Source organism: Castor canadensis, chromosome 8 (genome assembly GCF_047511655.1).
Source record: "Castor canadensis chromosome 8, mCasCan1.hap1v2, whole genome shotgun sequence".
Lineage (NCBI taxonomy): Eukaryota > Metazoa > Chordata > Mammalia > Rodentia > Castoridae > Castor > Castor canadensis.
In genome coordinates, this window is record NC_133393.1 from 89,605,532 (window position 1) to 89,629,981 (window position 24,450).

A 24,450-nucleotide genomic window follows, 5' to 3' on the forward strand; every position below is an offset into this window, starting at 1 on the left:
GCTTGAGCCACTCCACCAGCCCTTTTTCTTGGGTTGTTTTTGAGATAGGGTGTTGAGAACTATTTGCCCAGGCTGGCTTTGAACTGTGATTCTCCTCCTCTCTGCCTCTTGAGTGGCTAGGATTACAGGCATGAGCCACCAGTGCCCAGCTTAGTCAGATTTATTGAGATATAATTGACATGTAATAACCTATTCATATTTAAGGTGCATTAAATTAATGCCACAATCACAATAGTGATATATCATCAGTCCCAAAGGTTTCCTCATGCTTCTTTATAGTCAGTTCCTCCCTTCTACCCTTACTTTCCCAGAACACCACTCATCTGCTTTTAATGATACTAGTTCACTTTGCATTTTTAAAAGTTTATGTAAGAGGAAATAAGGATATGTATTGAAAGCTGTTGAAAAACAGGGAGTGGGAGGTAAAGGGGTAAGGGAAAGTAATGGAAGGGTTGAACGGACCAAAGTAAAGTATAGTCACAGCAGAGATACATTGAGAAACCCCTTTGAACATTGCCTTAGATATTAATAACAAAAGAATGACTGTAAAATAGGTATAGTGTGGGGAAGGTAATTGTGGGAGGAGGTTGAATGATGGAGATTAAGGTGAGAGAATATGGTTGATGGGCTTCATATATGAAATAGAACAAATAAACCTCTTGCAATAGTTTTAAGTGGGGCAGGGAGGGCAAGGGAGATAGATGGTGGGGTGATCTTCAATGTACAATATAAGCCTGTATGAAGTTGTCATGATTCCCTACACCACATACACATCTTAATTAAAAAGAGAGAGAGAGAAAGACAAGAAAAAAGTTTCATATAAGAGGAATCATACAGAAATGCTATTTGGGGAGGATGCATCTGGCTTTTATTCAGTATAATTATTCTGAGATTTATTCATGTTTGAATCAATAGTTTTTTGTTTGTTTTTTGCGGTACTGGGGCTTGAACTTAGGGCCTACACCTTGAGCCACTCCACCAGCCCTTTTTTGTGAAGGTTTCTTTAGAGATAGGGTCTTGCAACTATTTGCCCAGGCTGGCTTCAAACTGCGACCCTCCTGATCGCTGCCTCCTGAGAAGCTAGGATTACAGTTGTGAGCCACCAGTGCCTGGCTGTATCAATAGTTTATTCCTTTTTTTTTTTTAATAGGAAACACTTCATGAATTTTGAATAGAGAACACTTGCATGTCATCCTCATTCAGGGGCCATGCTAATCCTCTCTGTATCATTCCAGTTTTAGTATCTGTGCGGCTGATAGCACAGTTTATTCCTTTTTATTGTGGAATCATATGCCATTGCTTGGATATATCACAATTTATTTACCTAGTCATGTATTGATGGACATTTAGTTGTTTCCAGGTTTTGGCTATTACAAATAAAGCTAGGATGAGTATTCATGTACAAGTCATTGTATGGACATATAGTAGCCAGTTTTCAGTTACCGTAACAAGTACCTGAGATACATCAACTTAAAATAAGGATAGGTTTCTTTTGGCTCAGTTTTGGAGGCTTCAGTCCATAACCAATTGACCAATTGCTTTGGACCTGTGGTAACACAGTACATCATGGTGGGAGCCTGTGGCACAGGAAGCCCTATAAACTAAAATAGGAAGGCTATGGTTCCAGGATCCCCTTCAAGGGCATGCGTCCATGTGACCAGGAAACTTCCAACTAGGCTCCATTTCTTTTTTTTTTTTTTTGGTGGTGGTAGGGGGGAGGACTGGGGTTTGAACTCAGGGCTTTATGCTTGCAAAGCAGGTGTTCTACTGCTTCAGCCACGCTTCTAGTGCATTTTGTTCTAGTTATTTTGGAGATGGGAATCTCATGAACTATTTGCCCAGGCTGGTTTTAAATCTCACTCATACTGATCAGTCTCAGCCTCACAAAGTATCTAGGATTACTGGCGTGAGCCACCAGTGCCCAGCTAGCTCCACCTCTTAAAGTTCTCACTATCTCCCAAAGTGCCACAGGCTGGGAATCAAGTTTTTCACACTTGAGCCCGTGGAAGGGCACTTTTCCAACCCATAGCAGGACATATATTCCATTTTCTCTTGAGTATATATCTAGGAGTGAATGGCAGATCACATGGTAAGTGCATGGTTAACTTTTTGAGAAACTGCTGAACTTTTTTTTGGTAGGGGCTGCACTAGGGTTTGAATTCAGGGCCTCACACTTAATACACAAACACTCTTGAGCTATGCCCCAGACTTGAACTGTTTTTCAAAATGGCTATATCATTTAAAATTCCTACCAGCAGTATAAGGGTATTCCATCCTTGCCAACACTTGATATAGTCATTTTTTTGTTTAATTACTGGGTACTCCTGCTTGTAATTGCTCTACCTCTTGAGCCCACCCCCAGTCTTTTTGCTTTTAGTTTGGTTTTCAGATAGTTGTGGGCCTTGGACTTAGATTCTCCTACCTCTGCCTCCGAAGTAGCTATGACCACAAGTGTACACCACCAGGCTCAGCCTCATTCTTTTTAATTTTAGCCATTCTAACATGTGTGTGCCACAGTAGTTAAAGATTCTAAACTTTTTTCTTTTTTTTTTTTGTTAGCACTGGGTTTTGAACTCAGGACCTCATACTTGCTAGGCAGGCACTCTACCACTTGAGCTACTCCACCACTCCTGTTTTATATTGAGTCTTTGTAAGATAGGGTCTTGTGAACTATTTGCCCAGGGTTGGCTTTGAAACTCAATCCTCTTGAGTGGCATGAGCCACTGGTGCACCCACTTCTATTGTTATAAGCCATCCAGTTTGTGGTACTCTGTTTCAGCACATTACTACAGCCAATATGCACGCATATATTTATTTTATAAATCAGTGTGAACTCATATTTAGTTTCATATGCATACTTATCAGTTGGATAAGTATAGACCCAAAGAGAGATAAATGTGTCTCCATGGGTTAGGGTTCTTAAGGGATTTTACTATTTGCTGAGAGTCTAGAAGCACTAGGCTATTGACACTTTCAATAACAATGAGCACACCTGGATTATAGTATAATTTAGGTTATAATCCAATACTATGTTATTTTTTTGCTGTTGTTCCAGTTGTTTGAGCTTTGGCCATTAAGTGCTTCTTCAGGTTGGTTCCATTATTGCCTTGATTTTGGAGTATTTCCTTACTTCCTAGTATGGCAAGATTCTCTAACTCATCTGTGTTTTTCCTGCCACAGCCCAGAATCAGCTGCTTCCTTTCATTGGAGAATGCTGTTTAGAACCAAGATCTGGGGGCCAAGTGTGCTCATTGTTATTGAAAGTGTCAATAGCCTAGTGCTTCTAGACCCTCTCGGCAAATAGGTAAAATCCCTTAAGAACCCTAACCCATGGAGACACATTTATCTCTCATTGGGTCTGTACTTATCCACCTGATAAGTATGCATGTGAAACTAAATATGAGTTCACACTGATGCCTCCTACTCTGACCCTGACCCCAACCACAGAGCTCACTCTAGCCTTCCCTTCTGGCTTACATGTAACTTTTCTGACAATGAGAAACCTGGCTTCCAGCATCTATTACTTATTTGTTCAACAAGAATATACATGTAAAACACTCAAAATCTTTACAATACATCCAGATGAGAAACAAATTTACCAACTAGAGTAAAGTGTTTATGAAGAATGTATCATTCCTTTTATATTTAGTCCCTGACAGTTTCCAGTCAAAATATTTTTCCAGAGTTCCTTTTTGTTTTCTCACCCCCTGCAGTGTGTTTATGTTATAAATGTGTAACAGTTATATTAACTTGTTACACTTTTTATTCTATCCCAGAACAGAACACTCTGGCACCCTAGCTAACTTTTTTTTTTTTTTTTTTTTTTTTTTTTTTGGTGTTACTAGGGTTTGAACTCAGGGCTTCATGCTTGCTAGGCAGGCACTCCACCACTTGAGACACTCCATCTGCCCTTTTTTTGTCTTGGGTTTTTTCAAGATAGGGTCTCAGGAAATATTTGCCCAGGCTGGCTTCAAATGGTGTTCCTCCTGATCTCTGTCTGACTCCTGAGTAGCTAGGATTATAGGCGTGTGCTACTGGCACTGGGCTCCAGTTAATTTTTTTTTCCAGTGGAAGGGCTCAAACCCAGAACCTCAGGCATGATAGGCAAGTGCTCTACCACTGAGCTACATCCCCAGCACCACTAGTTGATTTTTTTTAAGTATTCTTTGCGTGCTAATGAATATAGTTTGTGTATTGTATACCTCAAAAAGCTAGAAAAGGGCTGGCATTGTTACTTAAGTGGTAGAGCACCTGCCTAGTAAGCAGGGTTCAAATCCCAGTACCACCATCAAAATAGAGCACCTACCTCACAAGCAGGAAGCCTTGAGTTCAAACCCCAGTCCACAAAAGGGTGGAAAAAAAAAAGCTAGAAAAAAGGATTTTGAATATTCTTTGCAATAAAGAAGTGCTATTTTAAAGAAGTTTGAGGTAGATGATATTTTTAAGCTATTTACACAATGTATATGTGTATTAAAACATCACTTGGAGTGCTGGTGGAGTGGCTCAAGTGGTATCGTGCCTGCCTAGCAACCATGAGACACTGAGTTCAAACCCCAGTGCCACCAGAGAAATAACCACTTTCTACCTCATTGATGTACAATTTTTGCACTTTTATGTAAGAGTTAATTTAATTTTTTTCAAAAGTATGGTTCTGAGGGTGTGACTCAAGTGGTAGAGTCTTGCCTAGCACGTGCAAAACCAGGAGTTGGGAGCAGGAGGAGTATGTGGTATGGACAAATACTAGGATTAAGCTCCCTGGAAGCACAATTCTTCCCTATTTAAATTCATATCTCCCACTTATATCAGCATGAATAGGTGCTCTGGGAATCTACTGAATGATTGAACATACTTTTATTCATTTAATTACAAAAAAAGCTAGTCTAGATCCCCATTCACTGCATTTTGTTCAAAAATGATTCCAAACTCCCAACTATCCCCTGACCTTGGCCCACTCTAGAAAAATGCTCTGATCCCTTCCCAGTTCTCCTTTCTCTAAATCCTTGGGGCACTGGAATCTATGCAGAACATATAATACAAGCATGCGCATACATGTACTCCAGCTCGTCACCTTCGTATCTGTTACACAAACTTGTTTTCCTTCTTGGGCTGCCCTTCACCCCCTGTTCTCTTCAGCCTTTCTTATAAAGCCCTATTTATCTGGGGAGCTCTCTTTGATTTATCCTAGGGGTAGTTTTTCCTCTCCTGTTGAACCCTGACCACATTCTGGGCCTCTCAGCCTCTAGCCTTTACACTGCAAAGGAAGAAGAAAAGAGAGGTGAGGGGCTGAAGAGATGGGAAGGCCAAGAGACTCCCTGGAATTTCTAGCTCAGAGTCCAGGAGCAATGATGGAGCCTCCAGAGGAGTTCCAATGCCCCCCTACTTCTCTCCACCTCCTCCCCTAGAACTGCCTTTACTCCCATAAAAATGCTAAAACTTACTCATGTCAATTCCAAATTCCTTACATGGGTTAGAAGCTGAGGGCCCATACATTAAAAAGGGGGTGGGGTTGGAGTTTCCCAAATCACAACCTAACTGCAAATATAAGATGCAAAAACATAAAATAGCAATGCAATAATGTGGGTGAATTCAGAGGAAGACAGGACCTCTGCTGGCCAAGTAGGTGGGAAAGACATGGCAGAATGAAGCAAGGGGTTAATCCTTGTGAGCTGAAAGCTTGGAGATCCAGGAAAGAATTTACCTCCAAAAAGCCAATTATGCCTCACCTTGACTTCCCCTTACCTCAATTCAGGCCCCACAATGGGAAACTGACAGAGTTCTAGGGAAGATGATTCAACCAGCCAGCTGAATCAGAGTGCGTTCTCAGGGACACTGCCTGCAGGGCCAGGAATGCCACATGGGAACACAGGTCTAGGGGGAGGGGCATGGAGTACCCCATAAGCCTTTGAGGAGGAGACAATCATATGACCAAGAGCAAAATTCAGCCCACAGGTTTAGAGGGTATGTGGGAACAGATGGCATAAAATAGCTTGGAGACCCGCTGGGGTCATTAGGGCCCCCAGCAGGCTGACACGGCTCTGGCCTTGTCGTACCTTGGTCACTGATCTTCCTTTCTCTGTCCTCCTGTCTGTGGACTATGTCACATAATTCTACCTGATGCTGGGTGTCCTGAAGCAGCAATGGGATAACACTCCTCATGCTTTTATGTCATTCTCTGCCCAGACCTGTAGCCTCCTTCTCAAACTTACAGCCGAAAATGCTCTGGCACAGCCCTCCCTCTACCTCTTGTTCTCAAAAGGAAATCAACACCTGGTGTGCCTTGGATTTGAAGGGACATGAGACATGCAGGAGAACAGAGTTTAACGTGCAACAGGAAGAGGAAATCCTGGTGGAGTTTATTTATGAACAAGCCTAAGTCAAAGCCCAAGTTGGTTAGTCTTTCTCAGCCCAGGCAGCAGCTTCTCAGTAAACTCTGCTTGTAGAGGCCAGAAGGACAAATAAAGGCTTGCACTTGGCCCACAGCCTGGCCCATGTGCCCACCATGTGCTCCAGACTTCTGCCCTGGGTGCCAAGGCAGAGGAAATCCCAAAGGGAGGAAAAGCAGAGTTCAAAAACCTCAGCTCACATGGAGACTTGTGAGGTTCCCAGCAGGGATGGGCAAACAACTCTGAATATTCACACTGAAAGGATGGGAAAAAGGGGAAGCAGTGCTAGGGTAGTGAGTGGTCCTGGATTGTACAACTGTCCTTAGACTGTAAAGGGACCAAGAGAGCAGAGGGAGCCTGGGAGCCACAAGCAGGGAAAAAGGGAGCGGTGGATTGAAATGGGAAGGAGTGAATGTTAGAGGCTATGAGAGGGTTGGGTTTTTTATTTTTTTGCAAGATAATCTACCGAAAAGGAGCACAAACACTTTCAAAAAGTACACTGGAGCACATGGTGTACATATGGTGGTACATGTCTGTAATCCCAACTACTCAGGAGGTGGAGGCAGGAGGAACACAAGTTCAAGGCCAGCAAAACAGGGACAAAGTTAGGGAGACCCTATCTCAAAAACAAAAGAACTCAAGTGGTAGAGCACTTGCCTAGCAAACAGGAAGCCCTGGATTCAACACCAACCCCCCCCCCACACCCCGGGCAAAAAACCCAAATACACACACCAGAACCCTGCAAGGAGCCATTTCTTTCTTCCCAGCTTCCCACAGTCTTTCTCATCTTACTCAGGAGGAACAAGCTGGAGTCCAGGAGAAAGGCCATAGCCAGAACCATGTGCAGGGAAATAAATAAATAACAGTGTTGTAGGTTTGGGAAAGGGAAACAAACTCCCCACTTTAGGGTCAGAGGCTGGAATAGGAGATCACAGAAACTTGGTGGAGGAGAGCCATCACCCACCCCATCCCTTCCCTGCATATCCAATCTGCACTAGTATCTCCAGGCAACGCCAAAACACCACTTCCAAAAAACGCAGATCCTAGGGTCCCAGAGTAGCCCAGGGGCGGTGCATAGGGTGAGGTTCTTTTTACTTTGTATTTGCCTAAAAGTTCAGGAAGCCCTTGCTGACATTCTTGCTTGGGGGCCCAGAATTTAAACTTAGTCACTGCCCAGAGCCCTTGTTTTAGGAAAGAATGAGGTGGCAGTTGCATAACCCTGAAGTGGGCGGGGTGAGTCCCCAAAGGAAAACAGTACCTCTTCCTTACTCCTGTGAGGCGGGACTTGTAGAGATGGGCTGGACACAGCCCCGGGAAGCCTCAGACGTGGACCCATGGAGAAAGGACAGGCAAGTGGGCGGACAGAGACAGAAACCTCAGACCAATCCTTCTCCACAACCCCCTGAGGGCTCAGCACAGTCTAAGAAATTTAGAAAACCCAAGAGATGATTGAGGGGAGGGCAAAAGAATTGGAGAAGGTAGAGGAATGTAAGAGCAGGCTAACCTGAAGGTCAGAGACCAGGGAGAGGTAGGGTCAGCTTTCTGGCCACTGTTCCAACAACATAACTTTGCCCATGCCCCCCCCCCACACACATAATTTCAACTGACCAGACCCGTTTCTTACTTCCCAGATGTCCAGCCCATTCTCCCTCTCGGATCCTTCCAGAATCAACATGCCTGCCACCACAATACTAGGGTTTCCTAGAGTTTGTTCAAGGTGTATTCCTCCCCACCCTCTCCTCACTTCATCCCTGACTCCCCCCAACCCCTTCCACCATCTTATCCCCCTCCCCCCACTTAGGCTTCCATAGACACATCTCAGTGGGACTTTGGTTTTGCCCTTCCTCTTCTCTACCTGGGACTGCTTCCTCCCATCTGCAGGAGGTTCACCCAAGACCTCATTATCTATCTCTCTTCACATTTGTCCCCACGCACCATCCCTTCTCAGTTCACTTTAGCGCCCCCCCACACACACCTTCTCACTCCTCACAGAGCACCTGTAGGCCCCCCATCTTCCTACACATGCACACTAACTGGATTCCAGCTTCCCCCTGCATCCCACTCCTGTCCTTCCTTTCTTCCACTGCTCCCCACCCTGCAGTTCCTCAGCCAGCTGTACAGTTCCCAAATTCCGGGCGAGATTCCCAGGAACAAAGCAAGAAAAATCAGAACAATTTGGGACGTAAACAGAAACTGGGAAGGGAGGGGGAGAGAAGAGCGGGGAGGACCCAGGTTGTGGGGGAGCCTCTCCAGTCCCACCCAGTTTAGGGAATGCCTCTGTCTTCTCCCCCTCCTCCCTTCACCTGGCTCTTAAAGGGCCCGGCCCCTGACCGACGGCTACTTAAGGCAGAGGGGCGGCAGCGTTCAGCAGCTGCGCTACGACTGTCCTGGAAGGAGTGGACAGGGGCAAAAATCTGACCATGACCCCCTATAGGCTGCTGCCGCCACTGCTGCTGCTAACTCTGCTGCTCGCTGCCCGCCCAGAAGGCGCCTTGGCGCGGTGCCCAGGCTGCGGGCAGGGGGTACAGGCGGGTTGTCCCGGAGGCTGCGTGGAGGAGGAGGATGGAGGGCCGACGGAAGAAGGCTGTGCAGAAGCCGGGGGCTGTGTTAGGAAAGAGGGGCAGCAGTGCGGGGTCTACACCCCTAACTGCACCCCAGGACTTCAGTGCCAGCCGTCCCAGGACGAGGAAGCGCCTTTGCGGGCGCTGCTGATGGGCCGGGGTCGCTGTCAGCCGGTCCGCGCGCCCTCGGGTGAGTCCGCGCCCCGCCTACGTGAGACCAGAGTCTGACCCCGCAGGGTTCTGGAGGGATGTGAGTGGGCTGCCCTGCAAGCCTCAGGGTCCTGCATGTTGATGCTTTTTGCTCCCAGAACTTGAGGTGTACGTCTGGAGGAAGAAAAAAATCAGTGCAGGGTACGGCTAGAAGATTTGATGTGACTAGGGGACCAGGGGTATAAAGCTGGGAGGTGTTTGAGCGCTCAACTTTCTTTTTTACTCCATTTCCCTTAAGAGAAAAAGGTATGTGCGGAAAAAGGGAGGAGGGAGGACTTTAGGGCTATCCCAGGTGTACCTGCAGGCCCAGATTCCTCAACCCAGATGTCTGAGCTGCGCAAGACCAGGATTTTGCTTCCACGTGGGGAAAGGAATAGAACCTCAGATTCCCAAATGCTGTCTGCACAGAAATGTCTCTTGCTGTCCTCCCAATGGCAGTTGGAAGCACCTGAACTTGATGTGTAGAAAGGTGCCTGGAGCTGTAACAGACTAAACTGGGGACAATGGGCAGGCCCTGCAGGGCCTCGGGAGGGAGAGGTAGAAAAGAGGGAATTGGCAACGCAGGCTTATGATTTAAACCTGCTCAGAACCCTCCACCCTCCCTACCCCACCCTACCCCAGGGAAGAGCATAGGAGGCTGAGTCATTGAGTGGGTGGGACAGAAATGAGTCAGTACTAGAAAGATGGGGGGCAACAGAGAGATGGGAGGGGGCAGGCGGTGAAAACTGCCCCCACCCCAAAGGCATCTGAGCTTCTGATTTTTTTTCAAAGAAAGGGATGAGAAATTAATTTGGAGTTTCTTTCAGTCCAAGCTTCTAGGGGTCCTCTTAGAAGGAGGTGATCTGGGATCTCGGTGGGTTGGAGAAAGCAGTTTGGAGCATGGTCATGGTTAGGTGCTAAATGCTGGGAATGAGGGATAAGGTCTGAGGAGAGTGGGTTACCCTGAGGAAGAAGGATAAGAGGATTGCAGAGGAAATGGCTGTTAGGTTGGAAGTAAAAGGCAGATGGGAGCTTGTCCCTAGGCATGGACTATTCCTTCTGGGTTCCCATTTAATTTTACAGCTAGGGAAAATTCCAAGTAGTGCATGCTCCCCTCTCTGCCTTTTCCTACCCCTGACTTATTTCCTCACCCTTTCCCAGTCCTGGGCTCTCTCCAAGCGCCCCCAAAACTCTCCTGAGCCAGGAGCAACCCCTCATTTCCTTGCTCCTTTTCTAACCTGTCTCAATCCATCCTGGTTAAGGGCTGAATCCACAGATGCTCCTGGAACCACTGGGGCTGAACTGGACTGAGCTGCGGGGGGCCAGCAGGGAGAGGTCCCCACTGCAGTGACCCCAAAGTAACCACATCTCAGGCCTGGGAGGGGTGGGCTGAGATCTGGGTCACAGCAGGGACACACATTCCACTTGGATCCCTGCTGATTCCCTCCTACATCCATTGCTCTTCTGCTCCATCTCTCTGACTTGGTGCACACCCTTCTGGCCTCTGGTGGAACAGCCAGCTTTTTTTTCACCTGCTGCCCAAAGCCTCAAAATTAACCAATAGTGCTTTGTATTTGTACTAGATTTGGGCTTTCCAAAATATTTCTCCCTTATAAACTTTAAGATTACTCTGGGGAGTATTGTCAGGAGATGTATTATAATTGTTTGTTAGAGAAACTATGGCCAAGATAAGGTTACAGAGGAGCCAGGTTCTAACGCTCCTCAAAGTTTCTCCCTGTTGTTCTCACTTCAGTGGATAGAGGCAAGGATCTTCTCTACATGGTCTGATCTTTGGCATCTGGCTGATTTCTGGCTTCTTCTCCCATTCCTCCCAGAGGAGAATCCTAAGGAGAGTAAACCCCACGGAGGCACCACCCGTCCACAGGATGTGAACCATCGAGATCATCCAAGAAATCCAGGGACCTCCAACACTCACTCCCGGCCCCATTCTGGGGGTGTCCAAGATGCTGAGATGGTGTGTCCAGGGCTACTAGGAAGCAGGAGGGGTGGGGATTCCTGGAGCCTTCCATCAGAGACTTCTCCATGGGCTTGGGGAAGTCTCCCATGCCAGTCCTGGGAGCAGGCTTGGTGGGGTTCTGAGCCACCTGCTCTCCTTCCTCCAGGGCCCCTGCCGCAAACACCTTGAATCAGTGCTACAGCAACTCCAAACTGAGGTCTTCCGAGGGGCTCACACCCTCTATGTGCCTAATTGTGACCATCGAGGCTTCTACCGGAAACGGCAGGTGAGAAGATTCCTCTCCTTCCCAGGACAAGGTTCCTACAAGGGAGTGTGTGTGTGGGAGTGGGGGGCTTACAGAAAAGATACTACCCTGCCTTTCAGGATCTTCCAATTCTAGGAGCCACACAGACATAGAGAATAACCAGCCTAGGGAATGGCCTCTCAATGGCACTCAAACTTGAGCACTAGTAATCTTCAGGGGGGCTCGTGAACACACAGAAGGCTGAGCCCTACTTACCTGCAGTATTTCTGATTCATTAGGTCTGGGCTGTGCCTAAGAATATGCTTTTCAAACACATTCCCTAGTGATGCTGGTGCTGTTGATTGAGAACCACTGAAAACTACTGCTCTGGCCTAGCAGAATGAGCATAACTTAGTAGGTGAAAAGGAGAAACTAAGGGGAGCGAGCCCAGGGGGCCCCACCATCTTGAGGGAACTTTCAGATGTCTCTGCATACTCAAGCTCTGGAGTCTTCTCCCATTTCTCCTACTGCAAGTTCAGGCCTTGCCCCTCATCTGTATGCCTCTCTCTGCAGTGTCGCTCCTCCCAGGGGCAGCGCCGAGGTCCTTGCTGGTGTGTGGATCGGATGGGCCAGCCCTTATCAGGGTCTCCAGATGGTGATGGAAGCTCCCTCTGCCCCACTGGGAGCAGCGGCTAAAGCTGGGTGTGTGTGTGGGGGGGGAGGGTGCTTGCAGGGCCACTGGCAAGAGCTTGGGGTTGTCATCTTGGGCTATCTGTTGAGTGATTAGCAACTCAAGGGCTCTGAGCCCTAAAATCCACCGTCAGGCCCTGCCCCATTGTCCCCTCACTCCTGGGTACTTATATGTGTAGTCAGAAAGATTGTTGTTGGCTTGGGGTGTTAATAAAACTGTATCGGGGATCTCTGGCCTATGTCTCTGTGTCACCTCTCACAGTTCTGAAGCCCTGGGCCCTCTCTCCACCCCATGGCAGCCCACTGGTAGCATTTCTCCCTTTTTGCTTTCAGTCCCTCCTACTCCACTTGGAATTGAGGAGCCAGCCATTGGCACAGGCTTCAAACCCTTAGGGTTTACCCAGCTACCCAATAGGAGTTGGGGGATTGGAAGATGCTGAGATCATGGCCTTCATCAGACTTCTAACACTTCTAACACTGATTTTTGGATTTTAAGGAGGGGGAAAGGTTAATAGTTAATCCCCAGCAGGACTCAGCAAAGAGGAACTTTCGAAGCCCTTGACCTAGAGTGAGGTGGCTTGTGTGTATAATCCCAGCTACTCAGGAGGCAGAGATCAGGAGGATCAAGTTTCCACGCAAACCTGGGCAAAAAGTCAGCAAGACTTTATCTTAGCCAATAAAAATGCTGAGCATGGCAGCATGTGTCTGTCTTCCCAGCTACACAGGAGACTAAACAGGAGACTGGAGATCCAGCCAGCCCAGAGAGGAAAAAATGGGGACCCTATTTGAAAAATAACTAAAGCAAAAAGGGCTAGAGGTGTGGCTCAAGTGGTAGAATTCCTGCCTAGCAAGTTTGAGTCCTTGAGTTTATACCCCAGTACCTCCAGAAGCAAAACAAAAAAGTTATTGATTGAGCTAGACCCTGAACTGTGTGATTTACCGGAATTACCTTATTTGTGCTCCACTGATAAGATAGGAAGTTTTGGCCCATATTTTTCAGAGGAGGCTTAAAAAAATTTGAGTCACTCTTCTGAAATTACACAGCAAATAAATGATAGCAGGAGGTCTACACCTGCTCCTTCCGTATGTGAAAATACCTGGCACTCCATCAGTGGTGAATGAGTATGTGTTTGGCCTCCATTCTGCCAACATGCTAACCCAAGCAGGGAGGGAAGAACTGATGCCAGGGGCCCTGGCACTCAGAATTTCCTGAAGTGGCCACAGCACTGCAAGTGTCACAAGCACAGCCCACACCAGCGTATTATTGCACGCATGCCTCATGGTCTCAGGAAGCTGAATGCACTGATACATGAAGATGTTTTTGACTCCTCCCTGACCTTCACCTGCCAGAAGAGGGACTGGAAGGAGCCATGCTAGATGATAAGCCTCAGAGAGGCAAAGTCCCCGTTCCTGTCGTGCAGGGCACCATTCCTGTGGCAGGATAGCAGATGTGGAGCTGGGCATCAGGGTGGTGGACAGGGATTGAGGAACTGCAGCCATCCCTGTGACCGCCAGCAGAGCAGAGCCAGGATCTGCTTTCTGATAACCTATCGAGCTCTGAGGCCCCCTCCTCCTGAAAGGACTTTAGTCTCTGGAGCCAGCAGCTGAGCCAAGTGGGACAAGGGCTCTGCTAGCAGACAGGCTGTAAAGGAAAGGAGGGAGCACAGCAGCCACCTACTGCCCACTCCAGACTCACAGCATGGAGCCAAGTGGGGCCCGTTTGAGGAGCAGAAAGGGGCTGGGAGGGGAGCAGGAGGAGCAACCCTCTGAAGAAGGTGAGACCTCCTAGGGGAGCAGAGCATATAAAGCTCGGGCAGGGTTGGGGTAGGGATGCATTATTGAAGGAGCCCCCTGCTGTCTAACTCCAGTCTTGCTTCCGGGAGGCCAGGGAAGGCAGACACTGGCCTCTTCCCCACACCAACCAGCCAGGAGATAGAGGGGAAAGGGGATACTCAGAGTGGTGACCTTGCCTTATCTTTCTGACCCTCTACCCACAGAGGATGGGTAGAGTAGCTTCCTGTTCCCTGGGTGCCCTGTTTCCAGTAATGTCATCAGGCTCCCTCTTGCCAATGGCCTCCTCACCCCCTGCAGAAATAATTTCCCCTTTTAGTTGCCCCACCCGTGATACCTGATACTGACTGGTTGGGGGCAGGGAGGCTGTCAAGCATACAGAAAGCACTATATGGGCAGAGGACACCTCTGGATCTGTAGAACTCTAACTCCTCCTCCTTGAATGTGCCCTTTGACTCCGCCTCCTAGGAAACGCTGAGGTGCACAGAGCCCCAGACTTGGTGCAATGGACCCAACATATGGAGGTGAGGGACCTCAGAGGTCAGAGTTAAGATGTACAGGTCCTGGGGTGGCAGGAGGGAGGAGGGGAGGACTGGCTTGGTATTAAAGATGATCTGTTCTCAAGGGGCTGAAGGTGTGGCTCAAGTGGTAGGGCACCTGCCTAGCAAGTGTGAAGTCCCAAGTTCAAACCTCAGTACCACCACCACCATAAATAAATAAATAAAAATAAAACATATGGCAGAATAAATTTAAAAAAAAAAAAAAAAAAAAGATGATCTGTTCTCAAGTTCAAAGGCCAGGTTAAGGGTTAAAATGGAGGAGTTTGAAACATAGGTCCTCAGGGCAGGAACCAAAAGTGGAGTCATCCCGTTAGTGTGTCTAGAGGTCAGAGGTGACCTAGGTAGAATTCTGACAATTTTTTTTAATATGGGGTCTCACTGTGTTAATCAGGCCTGGCTTGAACTCACAATCATCCAGTCTCAGCCTCCTGAGTAGTTGGGATTACAGGTGTGATCCACCACACCTGGCTTCTGGTTGTCATTCTTGATTCTCACTGCTGCCCTAGGAAGCCAGATCAGTTGTTGGGGAAGCTCTGGACAGGGCCATGTCATCCTTCTGTCCCTAGTACTTTGCGCTGTGCCTGATCCAGAGAGAAGCTTAGTAAATGTTTGGTGAGTAAAGAATATCTGGATGGATGGAGGGACACTGGACTCTGCCCTGGCTTTGTCCTGTAGGCTGTGAAGACTCAATTGCTGGAACAAGCACAGGGCCAGCTGGTAGAGCTGCTGGATCGGGCCATGAGGGAGGCTGTGAAATGCTACTCCCAACAAGACAGAACTCTGCACTCCATTCCCGCAGATTCCTTGAGCAAGTGAGTCTGAGGACCCAGAAGACTGGGGCATGACTTCAGGGTCTCCTCCATTGTAAGACTCATGAGCCATAAGCATGCATCTTTGCTAGCCTATGCATGACCCTGACATCAGCCTTCCCTCTTCTCCTCTTATTGCCTTGTCCTCCTGACACTGGCCTCCACCTTCCATGATCTTCCCCTGCTAGCTCCCAAGAGTTGACCTTCCATATGGATCTGCCCTATGCCCTCTGCCTTCTTCCTCTGGGGCCTGACACTAAATAACTGTCTCAATTCAGGATACGGGAGCCATCCCTGGGGAAGAGGAAAGTTTTCATCACCCGAAAGTCTCTGCTTGAGTAAGTCAAGGGTGACAACAAGGGACAGAAAAGGAGAGAAAGAGCTTTAGCAAAGGGTCCAAGACACTTCAGTTCTCATGCCCAGGTATTAGGTGGTTTGCGGGAGGATCTGGAGAGGGCTTCTCCCTGGATATGGTTATGGAAGACAAGGCACCAAGAGGAGAAGTGCAGTCACACTGCAGCCCTTAGCTAGAGTTCTGGATCAGTAGGCCTGTGCCCTTCTGTGTACAGTGCCTGAGCTAGTGCCCAGGACCCGAGGACTCTCCCACCCTGACCATCGGGCCCCTTCCCTCCAGTGAGCTGATGGAAGTACAGCATTTCCGCACCATCTACCACATGTTCATTGCCGGCCTGTGTGTCTTCATCATCAGCACCCTGGCCATCGACTTCATTGATGGCGGCAGGTAGGCCCCTCCTACCTGGGACAGGTATAGCAATCAGATCACAGCCCTGGTTCCCATCATCTGACCTGCCCCTGGCCCTCTGATTATTGGCTACTCATGGACATGGCTTTCAACAACCTTCCTTCTTGGATTCCTTCTTTCCCCAGCCTTGGATAGCCCCTGGCCTGTCATTCCAGGGCCAGCTATATTTTCAGTTGTAACCTTGCCTCCAGGAAAATATATACACATGCACACATGTACACACATGCACACCTCCTCCCTCCCTTCTGAGTCAGCTCTATTCAATTCAAGTAACCTCTGTACCTACTAAGTACCAGCCCTGGGGTATTCTGAGAGGCAAGGAGCAGCCCTCACCCCTGTCTATGAGCCACTCCCAATCTCGAGGGGATAACAGACATGCACAGTGCCTTGGTATGTTGTTTTCCTCACAGAGCACTTCCTCCCATTCTGAGGATGAGCCTCAGAGGGCTGCATTCCCATATTCCCTCATCTCACCCTAAACCAGGCTTAGGGAGCTATAAATGGAAGACAATCAAGGATCTTTGGGTCCAGCAGTATTTCCTTTGAGTAAAATTTTTGTTGTTGATTATATGAGTATTATAAGGATACGAATCTCAATACAAAGTTCAAATAGGAGCTGAGCACTGTGGCTCACTGCTATAATTCTAACTATTTGGGAGGCTGAGATAGCTGTCCAAGCTGGCCCAGATGAAAAAGTGAGACCGCCCCCCATCTCCAAAATAACCAGAGTGGAAAGGACTGGAGGTATGGTCAAGTGGTAGGGTGTATGCTTCACAAGCACAACCACGAGTTCAAACCCCAGTACTGCCAAAAAAGAAAGAAAGTTCAAATAGCAGCTCAGTGGTAAAGCCCTTGACTAGCATGTGCAAGACCCTGGGTTCAATCTCTAGCACTGCTCCCCCTCCTAAAGAAAAAGTTTAAATACACTTTGCTTTTTTGGTGGTACTGAAGTTTGAACTAAGGGCCTCATGCTTGCCAGGCAGGCACTCTACTACTTGAGCCACTCCGCCAGCCCTTTTTTTGTGGTACTGGAGTTTGAACTAAGGGCCTCCACCTTGAGCCACTCCACCAGCCCTATTTCTGTGAAGGGTTTTTCGAGATAGGGTCTCACGGAACTATTTGCCCGGTCTGGCTTTGAACTGCAATCCTCCTGATCTCTGCCTCCTAAGTAGCTAGGATTATGGGCATGAGCCACCAGCGCCTGATAGAAGTAAACATTTTTAAGTTTTGAGTTTTCCTCCAGATCATTTTCTGTACATACACATCCATAAGTATATTAGAACCAAAGAGCTGTGTGCTGTGGGGTGTTTCATAAACAAGACACAGCTTTATCAAAACACTTCAGAGCCAGGTACCAGTAATCCTACCTACTTAGGAGGCAGAGATCAGGAGGATCATGGTTCAAAGTCAACCCAGGCAATAGTTGGGGTGGCTATCTAAAAAATACCCAACACAAAAAAGGTCTTGCAGAGTGGTTCAAGTGGTAGAGCACCTGCCTAGCAAGTTTGAGGCCCTGAGTTCAAACCCCAGTACTTCCAAGGGTGGGGGGGGCGGGCGGAAAGAGCTCTGACTGAAGAAGCAGGGGACAAGGATGGGCAATACTTTTGTCTACTTTGTCTTTCCTTCTTCCACTCCAAGGCTGGGGCTGGAGCTTGACCTACTGATCTTCAGCTTCGGGCAGCTGCCCTTGGCACTGATGACGTGGGTCCCTATGTTCCTGTCCACTCTCCTGGTGCCCTACCAGGCCCTGCGGCTGTGGGCCAGGCCCAGAGCCAGCAGCACCTGGATTCTGGGAGCAGGCATGGGCTGCGCACTACTGGCCATCCATGTCTCAGTGCTCTGCGTCCTCCCGGTCCACATAGCTAGGGAGCATCACCTTCCACCGGCCTCCCGCTGCGTGCTAGTCTTTGAGCAGGTGAGACCTGCACTGCTTCAGGGCAGGGAGGACCACTGGGCCTTTTCTGCAGACGGTTGGTCCTGAGGAGGGGCAGGGGCAGGACCCCTGTAAGGGCAGCACTTTTGGCACGGGTGGAGTCTGCTTTGACCCAAGGAAAGTAAATAAAAAAGGCTGCTAAACAAATGATCTGACTGCAACAGGGTCCCCTGGGGGCTGATTGGATGAAGATTCTGCCCTGACTTCTCCTGCCCCTCCTCCGTCTTTACTTTTCCTCCCAGCAGCTGTCTGTGTTAGGCTATAAGGCAATTCAACAAAAAGAGAAAGTACAGGCTCTGCCCAGACAGACCCTATGCCTGTCTGTGGTAAAAAAGAGCACAGAGAGGTTAGTGATTTGTTCAGAGCCACACAGCAACTTGGCTTCCTTTCCATTCTACCTCAGGTCAGGCTCCTGATGAAAAGCTACTCCTTCCTGAGAGAGGCTGTACCTGGGACCCTTTCTGCCAGAGAAGGTGAGGCCTTCTTCTGTCCCCGTGATGAACTTCTCTTGGCTGATTGAATGAAACCAGCAATTGCTGGGTTCTCATAAAAGCTCTTGCCTTCTGGAGTCAGTGTGGCCCACCAGACACAGCTCTGGCCTCCAGCTGCACTCTGTGGTGTTGGTCACCCAGGACTTCTGGCGCTGTCCTGTTCCCAGGCCCAGTCTGTCTTTCAAACCTCACATGAGGAAGTCAGGCTAGGAAAGGACGGAGAATGGGTCATGGAACTGAAGTCTGCCAAGTGAAGCTCTGGCCACAGAAAATCCTGCACCAGAAAAGGGTTTTTTTGTTTTGTTTTTTTTTTTAATTTTTTATTTTATTCATATGTGCATACAATGTTTGGGTCATTTCTCCCAGAAAAGGGGGTGTTAAAGAGCAGGTTCAGCTTAGCCCCAACCCCCATCCAGCCCCTGAATCCAGTCCCTCACCCATCTATCTGTCTTATCCATCTCTCCCCTCACCAATCCCACCAGCTGCCACTCACCTCTCTCTGCCTTCACACCTTTTCTCATTCCTCCCCAGGTAAGAGCACCTGGGCCCCCAGTTTCTCCAGTTACCTGTACTTCCTCTTCTGCCCCACACTCATCTACAGGGAGACTTACCCCAGGTAAGACCCTCCCCAAATGCCCAGGTCCCTGGGCTGTGCCATTTTACTCTCCTCTACCCCTCCCCAGCTCAGGAAGCATCCCATAAAGATGAGATAAGCAGGAGGCAGACTGGCCCTTTTCCTCCCGTAGCCCATCATGATACCAAGGATGATCAACTGCCCTGATTGGCCCAGGTCTGACCCAATTTTAGTACTGAAAATTTTATATATCCCAGAAAATACCCAATGCTTAGCCAACTTAAATGACACCCAACCTAAAAATTCACCTATTATGTTTGTTATTGAAAGTCCAAAATGTTCTAGACCCCCACCTCCCCAGTTAATCCAGACCAGAGCAATTGAGGGGAATGCAGATGGAAGGCCACAGGCCTGAGCAGAGAACGACATAAAAGGATGACAATCGTATTATCTCCATTGCTGCTGCAGGACACCCAGCATCAGGTGGAATTATGTGGCCAAGAACTTCGCCCAGGTCAGAAGATGGTAGAGGGTAGCTGGCCGTGACTCATGATGGCTGGGGCATTCCTGGTCATTCAGTGGGGGAGGCCTGGGGAGGAGGCAGAGGCTGGCCAGAATGCAATTCCAGAGTAAGCAGCCAGCTGCCATCACTCCTCTCATCATTGCATGTTCTCCACTGCATCTGCAGGCCCTGGGCTGTGTGCTCTACGCCTGCTTCATCCTGGGCCGTCTCTGTATCCCTGTCTTTGCCAACATGAGCCGGGAACCCTTCAGCACCCGAGCCCTGGTGCTCTCGATCCTGCATGCCACGCTGCCCGGTAAGCCCTCCAAGATGGCAGGAAAAGGCTGCACCTCCCCTAGGAAAGGTTTATCAGGGAAGGCTTTGCTCTCTACCTGCCTTCACTATCAGCATCTCCCTCTGATTTGCCTTGCATATCTGTCCCTGCCTGTCTGTGCTCATTGCTACCATCTCAGCTCTGCTTCCTAAGCTAGCTCCCTACCAAAGTTCTCTTTCCTCTCCCTTCTGTCCCTGACTCTATTGCACAGGTGAGCTTCCCTACTTGTTCCCAACCCCTCTTCCAAACCCTGAGTGATTACCCATTGCTAGCATGTCCAGAGATTTCAACCCTTGGTCTGCTGTTCAAGGCTCATTCCCACATAACCCCAGTCCATCTTCCCATCCTACCAGTCATCCTTGGAAGATGTGTACTCGTACCTGTGGGGCTTGACTCATACTGGTCCCTCAGCTCAGAATGCCCTTTGCCCATTTTCCAGCTATGGAACTGAGTTCCTTCTTGGAGGCCCATGGCTAAGACAGTTGCCTCCTCTCTAAAAGGACTTCCTCCTCCTTTTTTTTTTTTTCTTTTGGCTGTTTGAACTCAGGACCTCACACTTGCTAGGCAGGCGCACTACCACTTGAGCCACTCTGCCAGCCCTTTTTTTGGGTTGGGTATTTTTTGAGATAGGGTCTCGCTTTTTGCCCAGGCTGGCCCTGAACCACAAATCTCCTGAGTTCTGCCTCTTGAGTAGCTAGGATTATGGGCATAAGCCACCAGCACCTGGCTGTGTGTGTGTGTGTGATGTGCAAGGGTCTAACTGTGTTGTCCAAGCTTCCCTTGAATTTCTTGGCTCAAGTGATACTTTCAACTTGGCCTCCCCAGTAACTGGGACTAGAGGTGCATCACCTGACACAGTTAAGCCTTCCTTTTTCACCCATCCATTAGGGTGACCCACTCCTTGCTCTGCACTCCCAAGGACATCATTGGCCACCATGCTTAGCTCCTATTACATTTAACCTTGATGCTGGCTGAGGAGGTTCACAGCTGTAATCCCAGCAGTTGGGAGGCTGAAGCAGGAGGATTGAGAGTTCGAGGGCAGCCAGAGCTACAGAGATCCTGTCTCAAACACACACACACACACACACACACACACACACTCACACACACACACATTTGTCCTTAATACATGTTTGGACATGTCCGTTTTTCTGTGTGTGTCTCCAACTCTTCTGAACTCACAAAGGCCAGGGATTTCATGCTTCATCTCTGTATTCCCAACACTGGCATGGAGTCAATGCCAAGTAAATACTCCTGAGTGAATTAATGAGTTAATGAATGCATGAATATGTGAGTGACTAATGAATGCTTGATAAGAGTTGGGGCCCTAGTTGATGGGTAGGGGTTCGTCAGAGCCCAGGTCAGAACTGCCAGGGACTCCAGGTAGGCTGATCTGACCTACTGTTCTTGTCCCCTCTGCCAGGCATCTTCATTCTGCTGCTCATCTTTTTCGCCTTCCTGCATTGCTGGCAAAATGCCTTTGCAGAGATGCTGCGGTTTGGAGACAGGATGTTCTACCGGGTGCGGCCTGGACCACCGCCAGCTGGGAGCTGGAGGCAGGGAGGGTGAGGGAGGACTCCAGGGAGATAGTGACTATGTTGGGTGTCACTGAGCTGTGCTTTCCGTGTCCACGATGAGCAGTGTGCGCCTCTAGGTGTGGGATCACATCACCCCTCCACTGCTGATCAACCGGACTAACTGCTTATACTATGAACTTCAGAATCTTCTCCTGCAAGGGTGGCCTGAAGAGGGAGATGAGAGGGTGCTGCTCTCCGTTTAGCTAGGAGACTAAAGGGCAGGATGTAAGCCGAGGGAGCAGCAGGAGAAGCCAGGGCCTGAGAGGCTCACCTCCTTTTTCTGCCCACCCCCGTTCGCTCCCAGGACTGGTGGAATTCAACGTCCTTCTCCAATTACTACCGCACTTGGAACGTGGTGGTCCACGACTGGCTGTACAGCTACGCATATCAGGATGGGCTGTGGGTAGGGGCTCTGCAGCCCCCTCAACTCCCGCCGTGAATGGAGGCTCCCCAAGACACCCTCTCCTTCTCTCTCTACCACCCACCTTGTCCAGATCTAAGGGCCTGGTTCACTTAACCATCCCCATTCTACCCAACCCAGTGGGTGGAAAGTCCTCCTTATGATCTAACCTCCTTCTTTATCTTTAATTTCACCTTTCCATAAGGTATTTCTTCCTTCTTAACTTCGAAGGAACATACATGTAACATTTTCAGTTGCCAAGGGTTTTCACATACCTATAATCAGCACAGCAATCCTCAGAAGTAATCATCATTATATCCCCATTTTAAAATCACATCTAAGGCCCAATTGACTAAGAGCATTCTTAAAAATAAGACTAGTGGCGGCTCTTCTGACCCCAGAGCCTATATTCTTTCCCTTGAAGGACCCTTCCTCCTGGCTTCCTTAAGGAGGGGGCTCTTTGTGGGGGCTCAGGAAATTCACTCCTTACTTCTCACCCTGTCCCCCTGCCAGCTCCTTGGTGGTCGGGCCCGAGGGGCAGCCATGCTGGGTGTGTTCCTGCTCTCTGCAATGGTACATGAGTACATCTTTTGCTTCGTCCTGGGGTTCTTCTATCCCGTCATGCTGATGCTCTTCCTTGTCATTGGGGGTGAGCTTGGCTTCTGTGCCACTGGAGGAGAGTCATCCAGAGGGAGCAGGCCTAGGTCCTGCTCCTGGGGATCCTAGACTGTTGGGGAGGCTCTTGAGTCCAAGGGTGGAGTAGGAAGGGACTTGGAAACAGGGAAGGGGTAGCATTGGGAGGCAGCAAGAGGTATCTTGGGGGATATGGAGGAAGGTTTCTGGTTGGAGAGGAACATTTGAGCAGGGGACACAGAGGGAGAAACGGGAAAACTGGAGCATGTTTGGGAGGTTCAGTGTGAGACCCAGGTGTACACTGAGGAATCCTGGTTTTATACCTCCAGTATAAAATCCTGGTTTTATACTTGATACCTCCAGGAGTTTCTACAGCTGGGTTCAAGATCTCCCCAGTGGGGACTTCCTGCTTCTGTTCCATCACTTCCCAGCACCCTGGGATGGGAGGGAAGACAGGAGTAGGGAGACAGGCACAGAGATCTGGAACCAGAACAACCTTTCTCCTGCACTAGGGCTGCTGAACTTCACCATGAACGACCGGCACACGGGCCCAGCATGGAATGTGCTTTTGTGGACCTTGCTCTTTCTGGGCCAGGGCATTCAGGTCAGCCTGTACTGCCAGGAGTGGTATGCGCAGCGGCACTGTCCCCTGTCCCAGGTAAGGGAACTTAATCCTTTCCCAGCTTCCTGTCCGGGAGGCCATGACCAACAGCCAGCGGCGTTGGGCTGCAATCCAACAGCCATAGTTGGGGGCAGGGCCTGGCTTGGGAAATGTACCCCTATGTCTTGGATCCACAATGTGGGTCATCAGAAGTGACCTCACTTACAATCCACCCTTCTTGGGCACAGACTACGTTCTGGGGGCTGGTGACACCTCGATCTTGGTCCTGCCATCCCTAGAAGTCATGGCACCTGCACTGCTCAATGATACCACCAGGCTCTTCTCCATCTGTAATGCCCAGGACCTCCTTGCTGCACTCCCACACCTGGCTCTGAGTCAGGGGCCTGCACGTAATACTCACCAAAGACTGCAGGGACTCAGGCTTGGGCCCTGTGGGCAGCTGAGCACAGACTCAGCATGGGGGTGACTCTTGAGCATCCTTTCCATGGATTGAGCACAGATTACTGTCACACCCATGGCTGCCCAGACTTGGGGGAGACTTGAGGGACCTTAACAATTTGGTGAACGTGGGGTAGACTCAGAAGACCCAGGGCCACCAAAGTTTGAGAAGGGTTTGGCTCTTGCCGCTCTACTCTTTCAAATACAACAATAAAGACTTTGTCTCCCTTTTTAGTCTTTTGTGTGTCCATTCATTCATCTTTGATTGAAGGTGCACTTTGTGACAAACACAACTGAAGAGCTGTGTTTGCAGAGGCAAGACTTTGTGGCAGGAGAGGGTGACATCCTGCCTCACCTGCCTCACTTTTCAATGCCGCCCTGTCTCCCTGAACCCTGACTGAGCCTCTTTTCCACCTCTACTCCTCCTCCAGCATGCTCTGAGAGTGCACGCAGCCTCTGTCAGCAGGCCAGAGCAGGATCCTCCTGCACAGACCTGAGGCAACTCTTCATTTCGTGAGACTCAAGTTTCCACAGCTATAAAATGAACATTAAAACTAGAAGTGTCCTGATTGCATGGGACAAAAGGTCAAAATGTCCGCAGGCTGAAGGGTTCCAGAAAGCAGACTCTATAGCCTGTCTGTCTCTGTCTTCCCCACAGAGATTCTCCCCCAGCTGATTCTGGGGAGACATCTGGGTATGGAAAGAAGAGAACATTAATACCAGGAGGAGAGAGGGCCAAAAAGCAGGGTTCCCAAGAGATAAATGGAGCACTTTTTCTTTTTTTATACATTTGAACAGTGTATGTGGCATCTTTTTGTTTGTATGTTGGTGGTACTAAGATTTAAATTCAGGGCTTTGCACTTGCTATGCAAACAATCTTTGGCTTGAGCCATACACCCCTCCCCCCACCCCCAGTCCTTTTGTTTTGCGGTTATTTTTCAGGTAGGATTTCACTTCTTGCTGGGGCTAGCCTGGACCACGATCCTCCTAACTAGACTC

At 49.0% G+C, this 24,450-nt stretch overlaps 2 protein-coding genes and 1 non-coding gene across 6 annotated transcripts; 2 read left to right on the forward strand and 1 right to left on the reverse strand.

Moving 5' to 3' along the window:
- Nucleotides 1–1,160: 1,160 nt before the first annotated feature.
- LOC141410513 (U6 spliceosomal RNA) lies at nucleotides 1,161–1,262 on the reverse strand. The gene has a single exon (XR_012435376.1). It is a non-coding gene; the product is annotated as a U6 spliceosomal RNA (small nuclear RNA).
- A 6,374-nt stretch (nucleotides 1,263–7,636) lies between these two features.
- On the forward strand, nucleotides 7,637–12,252 carry Igfbp6 (insulin like growth factor binding protein 6). Its single transcript, XM_020160213.2, has 5 exons — nucleotides 7,637–7,732; nucleotides 8,818–9,134; nucleotides 10,969–11,108; nucleotides 11,257–11,376; nucleotides 11,908–12,252. The coding sequence occupies exons 1-5, from the start codon at nucleotides 7,677–7,679 to the stop codon at nucleotides 12,028–12,030; spliced, it is 756 nt and encodes a 251-aa protein (XP_020015802.2). The 5' UTR covers nucleotides 7,637–7,676; the 3' UTR covers nucleotides 12,031–12,252.
- A 1,050-nt stretch (nucleotides 12,253–13,302) lies between these two features.
- Nucleotides 13,303–23,673, forward strand: Soat2 (sterol O-acyltransferase 2). 4 transcript variants are annotated; one of them, XM_020160214.2, is made up of 15 exons: nucleotides 13,308–13,799; nucleotides 14,284–14,339; nucleotides 15,051–15,187; nucleotides 15,463–15,522; nucleotides 15,819–15,926; nucleotides 17,586–17,862; nucleotides 18,284–18,353; nucleotides 18,903–18,987; nucleotides 19,414–19,459; nucleotides 19,634–19,763; nucleotides 21,205–21,302; nucleotides 21,663–21,761; nucleotides 22,272–22,407; nucleotides 22,904–23,049; nucleotides 23,241–23,437. In XM_020160214.2, exons 1-15 carry the CDS (start codon nucleotides 13,724–13,726, stop codon nucleotides 23,289–23,291), a joined length of 1,575 nt encoding a protein of 524 aa, XP_020015803.1. In that variant the 5' UTR covers nucleotides 13,308–13,723; the 3' UTR covers nucleotides 23,292–23,437. The 4 variants fall into 4 exon arrangements, with proteins under 4 accessions (XP_073939558.1, XP_020015803.1, XP_073939557.1 ...); XM_074083457.1 differs by lacking the exon at nucleotides 23,241–23,437 and having other exon boundaries at nucleotides 13,303–13,799; nucleotides 22,272–22,331; nucleotides 22,904–23,036; XM_074083456.1 differs by lacking the exon at nucleotides 21,663–21,761 and having other exon boundaries at nucleotides 13,309–13,799.
- Nucleotides 23,674–24,450: the final 777 nt, after the last annotated feature.

What these genes read in the sequence shown, in the direction of transcription:
- Igfbp6 (XM_020160213.2), top strand. Translation starts at nt 7,677, where the DNA reads ATGGGCTGGACACAGCCCCGGGAAGCCTCAGACGTGGACCCATGGAGA. An exon ending in GACCCATGGAGAAAGGACAG is followed by an intron (nt 7,733 to 8,817) that starts GCAAGTGGGCGG and finishes GACCCCCTATAG; the next exon opens with GCTGCTGCCGCCACTGCTGC. An exon ending in GCTTCTACCGGAAACGGCAG is followed by an intron (nt 11,377 to 11,907) that starts GTGAGAAGATTC and finishes CTCTCTCTGCAG; the next exon opens with TGTCGCTCCTCCCAGGGGCA.
- Soat2 (XM_020160214.2), top strand. Translation starts at nt 13,724, where the DNA reads ATGGAGCCAAGTGGGGCCCGTTTGAGGAGCAGAAAGGGGCTGGGAGGG. An exon ending in GACTTCATTGATGGCGGCAG is followed by an intron (nt 15,927 to 17,585) that starts GTAGGCCCCTCC and finishes TTCCACTCCAAG; the next exon opens with GCTGGGGCTGGAGCTTGACC. An exon ending in GACCCTTTCTGCCAGAGAAG is followed by an intron (nt 18,354 to 18,902) that starts GTGAGGCCTTCT and finishes ATTCCTCCCCAG; the next exon opens with GTAAGAGCACCTGGGCCCCC.